We start from the raw sequence: 9,043 nt of genomic DNA on the forward strand, positions 1-9,043 counted from the left end.
GAAATATAAGGGGACTAAGTAGTCCCCATAGAAAAATATATCCTGAAAGATATCATTAAGGGTATTAGACCAAATATTGTTTTTATTCAAGAAACAAAGATGATTCTAGAAGCTTTTAAGAGAGCTAGCAAGAACATCTGGCCCTATGCTTAGTTTATTGAATTGTGGACACTAAAGGCACATCTAGTGGTCTAGCCATTATGTGGAAATCACATGATTTGGAAGGTATGCTCCTCTCTAATAATATTTTTTTGTTTTTTACATCTTGTTTAAAATTAGAAATAACCAACTTGAATGGACCCTATCCCATATTTATTCCCTTAATGATAGTGCCTAGCATTAGAACACTTGAGATGTTCCCCTAAGATAGAAGCGATCTTTTGTCAATGTCAAAATTGATTTTGCAGTTGTAGGATTGCTTTAGACTTAGATACTTCTACTTTTATAACTGACTAGAAATGGTTAGATACAATCTAATTGTTAAATGTGAAGATGAAATAGAAAAATACTACTATCAATAAAATATTCATTATCAAATCTTAAGAAAAATTTCCATCAAATTTTAGAACTAATTAACCTGATTCTCTTTATTATTTTACTATTTCTATAATTTTAATTTATAATATTCATTTGTAGACCCTAAAACAGAAAATAGCTATCTAGCTCCTACGATGCACCAATGCATAAGTTACCCTCATACGCTATAACTTCTGTTGACTTGCACATTATTAATGCATCCTAAAGATTGGATAATTGTTTCCCAAAAATAAATTGCCTATATTATAAATTCTAAAAAAGATCTATTTCCATTTTCATTTTCAACTGATTGTTTTATTCCTTGCCATATTAAACTACAAATTCACTTAAAATCTCACATTACCTTATAAACATCTATATTTTACGTGTGATTTTGATTAGTATGGTAGTTTTTTCTCAATAATCCATAGTCAAACTTGAGCCCATAGAATATATTTTATATGGATGTGTAGGCAGTCAAAGTGGGTGGGACTCATAGCTTTCCTTTAATCAAATAATAGACTACACAAAATTGTAAGTCAACCAAGTAACAGGAAGACAAGACAACTGTCATTTGGATATTATACAGCAAGAGATCTCAAAAAGGGCATGACAGAAAAAGCAAATGGCTTGGAAAGAGGCTCTCCACTAGTTTTTTCATACTTATGAAGAAAATCCAGTTGCGTGAAAGAAGGCAAGGGAAATAAACAAGAAGAAAATGTTGGTGTTGAAATGAAGGGTGGCCCAAGTTGTGGGTCTGCTCTGGTCGGTTACAACTTTTTCATTTCCAACTTAAGTCATGGAAATGACATATCAACTCTTGAGGGTATGATGATATGTAGCACAACCATTCATCATCCCAAACTCCAAATATTTTTCACTGTTCTGCTTCAATTGTTCTGCTTCAATTGCTTGTCTAATCATAGGTAATGGACAAGAAGACAACAAGGACACTGTATATGTTCTCACAAGGATTTGATGTATTGTACCTTCTTCTCTTCCAAATAGTTTGAATATACTGTAGTTTCTTCTTTAAAAGATGGTCTATCTAAGACTAATCTTCACCAAGTCTTGTGTCTATGGAGATTCACTCCTCCTGCATCTTTGTGATTCAATCCAATAGAGTAGTAGTCTAGCAGTATAAGCTCAAGGTATTGTCAAGTAGGCACTCACATTTAGGTTTTGCAGATTAATATGTGAAATCATGCTTGTGTTGTATAAAGGTTTTGGTTTTAGTTTGGGCAACCTCAAAGAAGGTTTGAACATGTATGCTAGTTCTAGATTTAGATTTGATCTAGGGTAAGTGATACTGATAAATTGTATAGTTTTCATGTGTTAGGGTTCAATAGCTTGAATCTGCAAGGTCCAATTTCATCAAGATGGCTAGCAACATGATTCAGAGATGCAATTTTGTTGTATCTGAAAGGGTGAAGCTGCATGCAGCCATGCTTGCTCTGCAATTTGGGTATGCAGGGTTTCATATTGTTTCAAGAGCAGCTCTAAATATGGGAGTAAGCAAGGTGGTGTTTCCAGTTTACAGGAACATCATTGCCTTGATGCTTCTTGGACCTTTTGCTTTCTTCCTGGAGAAGTAAGCTGATTCACTATACTGTTTCTAACATATTCTAAATGCAGAGGAAAAAAAAGCCCTCTTGTGGAATACCTGCTACCAGCCATTTCCTTAAGAAGGAGAATAGTTTCTATTGTTTTGCACATGTATTGTCAGTTGCTAAGAAAGACTTATAACCAATTTATAATATGTATCTAAACCATTCATAACTAACAAATCAGTGTCTGTGTCAACTACGAATGATTTTTATTTGATTTTCTCATGCTGCTATGTAGGTCAGCCATAATGGTTCATGTGTTTTTATTGTATGGCTGAACTGTTTCACATGTGCAGGAGCCAACGTCCACCTCTAACATGCTCTCTCTTGATTCAGTTTTTCCTCCTTGCATTATGTGGGTGAGTGAAGCACAGTTGTATTCACAGCTGGTTAAGTTACCAACTATGTAATAAGTGTATTCAGCTTAGATATAGGCAAATTTAGAAGAAAAGCATTTTTTTATAACTGCAATTGTATGACAGAATAACTGCCAATCAAGGATTTTACCTCTTGGGCCTCTACTACACATCTCCAACGTTTGCATCAGCCATACAAAATTCTGTACCTGCAATTACATTTATCATGGCAGCATCTCTGAGGTAAAATTCACTGAATATTGCAAGTGGCTTTTGAATTTAAGAAAAAACAAATCAGAGAAGGCTATATATTCTAATCCATTCTATGTGCTTTCAATAGGCTGGAAGAAGTCCACATTAAGAGAAGAGATGGCTTGGCAAAAATTGCAGGGACTGTATTATGTGTGGGTGGTGCAACCATCATCACACTTTACAAAGGTCCTCCCATATCTGGGCTGTTTCAGCAAGGTTTTACCATTGGTAATCATTTTCAAGCATTCCAAGATCCTGGTCTGTCCTCAAAATCTGAGAACTGGACTCTTGGATGCATTTACCTCCTTGGAAACTGTTTGGCCTGGTCAGGTTGGATTGTTATACAGGTAATATAAACGTTTGTAGTTATAAGATTTCCACAGTCAATAATGTTATTGTGCTTAGTTTCTGGTATCAAATGTGTGAGTTTATTTTTCTCTATATTTCGGATCAAACTTCTATGTTTCGGTTCAAACTTCATGATCCATCTTAGACATTTCTAGTATCAATTCTATTCTCTTGTCTCTCTCTCTTCTTCCTGATTATGAATCATGAAGTTTGATCTGAAACGTTGAAGAAATAAACTCACATACCCGAAACTAAGCGCAATAATATAAACTTTTGTTTTGGACGATTCAAATCTAACTTAAAAATTAGAACACTTATATGTGAGAAATAAAGGATGAATCCAGATGTATAGTAGTTGTAGTACATAAATCTGGTGGGAGTAAGTTGTAACATACATCCAACGATATATATTGATTATGTGTTGATATTTCACCACAAGTCAAATGGTAAAATATATGGTTTAATAAAAAATGTAGTGTAATCATGTATGCATATCGTTCATGATGCAGGCACCAGTTCTCAAAAAATACCCAGCACGTCTGTCAGTCACATCTTTCACTTGCTTTTTTGGAGTCATTCAGTTTTTGATCATTGCAGCCTTTTTAGAGACAGATCTGGAGCGCTGGAAGATACATTCTGGAGGAGAATTATTTACCATTTTATATGCTGTGAGCACAGATACCGCATATATCCTAGTACATTATTGCAGATATTTTGACTACCCACAAGAAGATATTCTAACCATGAACTTATAATGGTATTGATGCAGGGATTTGTTGCTTCTGGTATAGCCTTCTCTGTTCAGATATGGTGCATAGACAGAGGAGGGCCTGTGTTTGTTGCAGTCTATCAACCTGTACAGACTATTGCTGTTGCCATCATGGCCTCTATCATCCTTGGAGAAAATTTCTACCTGGGAGGGTATAACAATATTGAAGACATTAAGTATCTACAATCCATTAGATTTGGAAGCAGTTTTTGGATTAGATTGTGTGGTAGTTTTTCATCAACGTTTCAGATCATGTTCTATGCTCCATCAGAATGATTGAATGCTATCAGAAAACAAAATAATCAGAAAACAAAATGATGATGGATCATAAAACATGATCAGAAACGTTGATACAAAGGCTACCACACATTCTAATCCAGAAACTACTCTTCCAAATATAATAATAGTGTTTATATCTTTGCATTTCTATGATATATTGTCTACATGGTAGCAACCTGATTTCCTCTTCTTCTTTTTTCAGGATATTTGGAGCAATTCTTATCATACTTGGCCTCTACCTTGTACTATGGGGGAAAAATGAAGAGAAAAGAATGAAACTTGTGGATAAATCCTCCACAGACATCCATCAAAATCAATCAGTCCATGATGAAACAGCAATTTTAACCATAGGAAGTAGCATCAAAACTGCTTCATCTACCCTAACCCAACCTCTTCTTGACACAAGTTACAATTCAGTTGATATTACTGATCCTTCTTTAAAGGAGCCCTGAACACCATGAGATCACAGGCATACCCGACTTGCCATCACAAGCACTGATCAAATTACAGTAGCATGTATACAGCTATTATAGATCTCCGTTATGACTGTCAAAGTCAGGCACTAATTTGTGCTCAATACTTGATGTCAACCTGTTTTCCTGTGTGCTAGTTATAATAATAAGCTTGATGTTGAAGTGCTCTCCAATTGGGTTTCTCACCAATGTAAACTCCATGGGGAAGGAAGCTTCTTGTTGCCTTCTGAGCAATCTTATCAGATATAGTGTGTTTTTATGTATAGTATATAAGCACACAGGCTTATTGTTGTTACAAAAAGCAGATTAACCTGGCTTTATAGCAACAAAGCGTTGAAGTGGTTATGTATTTGAGTGCTAATTTCTTATATGAATTTTCTCTTCCATTAGTATCTGATTTTGGGAGTTGGGATTTTCTTCTTACCTCATAACGAGAAGATTATTAAAATATGATCTGTTATGTCACTCAATTAGTTTACTATGTGTGATCATTGGAGCCATCCTTTTCATTTGCATATACTATTCTTCTAGACCTTACTTTCTCTGCCATGATAGCTTCGATTATAGTTTACTGTATGATATTTAGCATCCAAGGGTGCTTTGGGAAACGAATTCCAAAATTTAAATGCATCGATCTCCTTTTAAGAATTTTATTTTAGCTTAAAGTTATAAGTATTATAAAGTATTTTATCTAATATAAACATTGTTTTTTATTGTAGAAGATTTGAATTCAATATCATTTAGGTGTCTACAACATAAACTTTATCATTAAATTAAGTGTCTTTTGACAATATGCATTTATTTTCTTCGCTTATCTAAAAGAAGTATGCTTAACCCAACAAATGCATAATACACTATTCAATCTACAAGGAGGCATTCCTTCTCCATCTTGAAGCCCTTTGTAGAAATAAAAAGTAAGATCTATTACCGTTTAAGTTAGGCTAAATGCTTTGAGAGGCATCATTCATACATTTTGATGTGAGTTGTCCTCCCTCATAATCCTATAGTATGTTTAGGTTTATCATTAAATATGCATACAATGATTGTGTATGGACTCTTGTTCCAAATCCCACTTCTCCAAGGGCAATAGAACTTTAAGCATTTATATTATCTTGCAAAACGTTACAAATCATATCTTGACTAGCAGTCATCTACTACAAGACAAAGTTGAATGAAATTGTGAATACTTCAAAGAGTTATATTTACCAAAAACTGATTGGCTTCCTTATTGCCTTCTCTCATGGTAGATTAGAGCCATTCACTATAACTATGTTGCTGAAACAATTGTTAGACAAAAGAAGAAAATGCTTATAGTTAAATCCTCTATAATATTGTTTTGGTAAATACATGAGAAGGGCCCAAACTCAATTACAAAGCAGCCAAAAAGGCGAATGAAATGAGTCTCACAAGAAGAGAGACTGAAACCAACAAAATAAAACAAATCCTTTATAATAATATAAATCTTAAGACTAATCTTTTGATGTAATGATAAAAGAGTTTTTTAGATCCATAAGCAGTATAAATATTTGGTTGCATAGTTCATTAACCTAAGTATCATATAGAACATCTTGGTGCACACAAGACTTATGATCAGCTAAACACTATTGAAAGCTGTAAATTATGATGATCTTACAAATCTATGGTTAATTTTTAAACATCATACAGTCATTGAAGAAGATTGAATATGTTCATATTTTCCATATTTCATTGTTATTTAGTCATTAACAATTTACAAGAATTAAGCATAAGTAAATAAGTGCATCACATATAAAAGATAACACAAGATATTCACCATGGAGAAACCCAAATTTAATATTGTGCATTATGTATATGTATATGTATATGTATATTTATGGTTATATGCACATAGAATGGCATCATACTTAAAAGATAAAAAATATAGAAAAATAAACAAATGAAGAATCATACAAAACCAAAAAGGAAACAATTGCAACAATAAACTCAATCTCAAAAAGGAAATGTCCATCTACAATATTAAAATATCAAACTTCATCAAGTTCAAAACAAACTTATGTAACAAGACCTTTTAAATTGGCAAAGGGAGGGGCTCTTACTCATTAGGGTCACCCCCTCCTCTTAATGTAGGCTATGCCCATCATCCATAGGCTTGTAACTAGTGAGAGTAGTGTCCTCCCCATCCTCAACATCCTCTTCAGGTTGCACATCCTAGTACAAATTGATGAAATTAAGAATTCCCTAGCAATGAATAGAAAGAGCTAGACAATTAAGCTTGTTATAGCTACCAAGGGGGCCACTCATACCATTAAGAGGATATAAGAGAGTAGTAAGAAAGTGGAAACCATCCCCTCTAATCACTACTAGGTATTGGACCTAGGTAATATTGACCTTGCAAACTTTTGAAAATTCAAGTTGTAATATTTTATTACATTAAGGGTTCAACATTTGATGTAATGGAACATAGGTAAAACAAAATGTAATATGATTTTTTGATATTAGCACATTCCTAGAATTGAGTGTGGATTTCAGAAGAGAAGGTTATGACACTCTCCAAACACTATCCATATTAATTATGGCATTGTAAAATGTGTGTAAAATATAGGAGTTACTTATGTCTATTCTTAAAATAAACAATTACAAATGTTATCACTTGCATGAGTATGTAATAATTTTTATTATTGCAACATCAAATTTTCTATTAAGAGATTATATGGAAGAAAATATAAATCAATAAACTATGATAAATAAACACATGACGCCAAATGCACATGGAAAAAACCTTGCACAAAAAGCTCAACCATCAAAGAAAGAGACAAGTATGTATCAATCTTCAAAAAAAGAGTACATATGCAACACACTTTTTCACTCAATTTGATAGCATTCTAGTAGCCCCATTTAAACTCACTATAAATTTTACTATAAAAACCCCTCAAACATGTGCAGATTTTAATAGGAACGTATAAAGGTAGTGTTACAATTACATTGGGAACAAAACCATAGGCCAAGAAATCAATATGAAAACACCCAAAAGGATTAAAAATGACACTACTCATTTGCATCAACACACCCCTATATGTCCAATGCCTTAGAAAACATCATTAGCACCTTAATAACATAAACAATAATCACAAGTTTCCCATAAAATTATAAACACCCTCTTAACATAAGCCCAATAGTCTTTATCAAGGTTATACATAAACCTGCCAAAATCCACTACTTGAGAACTATCTAGTCTAGAGTAAACCATTGCATACATTTGGCTTCCAACAAGACTAGCATTAAACACATTAAACACATCCTCCAAATTATCATCCAATTTGGAACACATATCTAATGAAAGCTTAGCGAAAATGGAAAGAGAAATACTCACAAGTTTGCAATCATGCATATTGAACTACTATAAAATGATATCTACATAGTTACTTTGACTTAACCAAAAATTTGTATAAACCCGATCCCTACTAATCTCAATACCAAGAATATATTTTACATCCCCCAAAAATCATTTATAGATCAAATATGCCGAAAAGTTAATTTTTGAGCTCTCCAATCATCACCTTATTGTTACAAATAAACATGTCATAGACATACGATATAGTGATTAGAATCAAGCCATCAATAATTTTAACATAAACACAATTATCCTCCTTACTCTAACAAAACCAAAACTCAATACACACACATAAAACTTCTAGTACCACATCTGAGGTGACTATTTTAGAACATACAATAACCATTTCAACCAATGAAAAAATGTTAATTCCCCTTCACAACAAAGTTGTTAAGTTGTCACATATAGATATCTTTCTTAAGTTCCCCATATAAGAAAGTAGACTTGACCTCCATTTTTTCAATCTCAAAATCATAAGTTGTCGCAATTAATAATAATAATCTAATATAAGATAATGTATTAACAAGAGATAATATTTTGCCTAAATCAACTCCCTCTCTTTAGGAATAGCTCTTAACCACCAATTTGACTTTGTAACACTCTAGCTATCCATCTACTTCAATCTTCATTTTTATACACCCACCTGTAATCACTGGGATTTATTCCCTGATCAAGTAAAGTGACAAGATCTTAGGTGACACATTTATCTAAGGCCATCATCTTCTCTTGCATGGATTGCATCTAAGACTTAGTATCCTATGAAGGAATAGCCTTCCTATGAGATCTTGATTCACCATCAGTACATAACAAAGAAAATACACAATATAAATATGATGGGTTATACATATCAACTAGATTCTATTGTCTCATGGATCATCTCAAGATAGGAATAAAAGGAGATCTACGTGTTCTTTTACAACCTTGTCATTCCTAGAGTCCTCATCTGAACCCTCGTCTTCATCCCCATCCTCTAATCCATAATCGTGTTCTTCAACATGTATATCTTATTACATTTTTGTTTTGGTCTCAAAATTTTCTATTTCCTTTGATTACCTACAATATAAAAATACTTT

General features: G+C 33.2%; 1 protein-coding gene across 2 annotated transcripts; it reads left to right on the forward strand.

Annotated features, from left to right (window-relative positions):
* Window positions 1–1,519: 1,519 nt before the first annotated feature.
* Window positions 1,520–4,989, forward strand: LOC131051083 (auxin-induced protein 5NG4). Of its 2 annotated transcripts, none has more exons than XM_057985452.2 (8): window positions 1,520–1,667; window positions 1,856–2,107; window positions 2,420–2,482; window positions 2,606–2,722; window positions 2,820–3,078; window positions 3,589–3,747; window positions 3,849–4,000; window positions 4,330–4,989. In XM_057985452.2, exons 2-8 carry the CDS (start codon window positions 1,896–1,898, stop codon window positions 4,577–4,579), a joined length of 1,212 nt encoding a protein of 403 aa, XP_057841435.1. In that variant the 5' UTR covers window positions 1,520–1,667; window positions 1,856–1,895; the 3' UTR covers window positions 4,580–4,989. The 2 variants fall into 2 exon arrangements, with proteins under 2 accessions (XP_057841435.1, XP_057841434.1); XM_057985451.2 differs by having other exon boundaries at window positions 1,545–1,667; window positions 1,842–2,107.
* The last annotated feature ends 4,054 nt before the right edge of the window (window positions 4,990–9,043 follow it).

The sequence above is a fragment of the Cryptomeria japonica genome, chromosome 6 (assembly GCF_030272615.1).
Source record: "Cryptomeria japonica chromosome 6, Sugi_1.0, whole genome shotgun sequence".
NCBI classification, from domain to species: Eukaryota; Viridiplantae; Streptophyta; class Pinopsida; order Cupressales; family Cupressaceae; genus Cryptomeria; species Cryptomeria japonica.

Coding starts and splice junctions, on each gene's coding strand:
- LOC131051083 (XM_057985452.2), top strand. CDS start 1,896: ATGGCTAGCAACATGATTCAGAGATGCAATTTTGTTGTATCTGAAAGG. Junction 2,483..2,605: donor TTCCTCCTTGCATTATGTGG/GTGAGTGAAGCA, acceptor ATTGTATGACAG/AATAACTGCCAATCAAGGAT. Junction 3,079..3,588: donor CAGGTTGGATTGTTATACAG/GTAATATAAACG, acceptor TTCATGATGCAG/GCACCAGTTCTCAAAAAATA.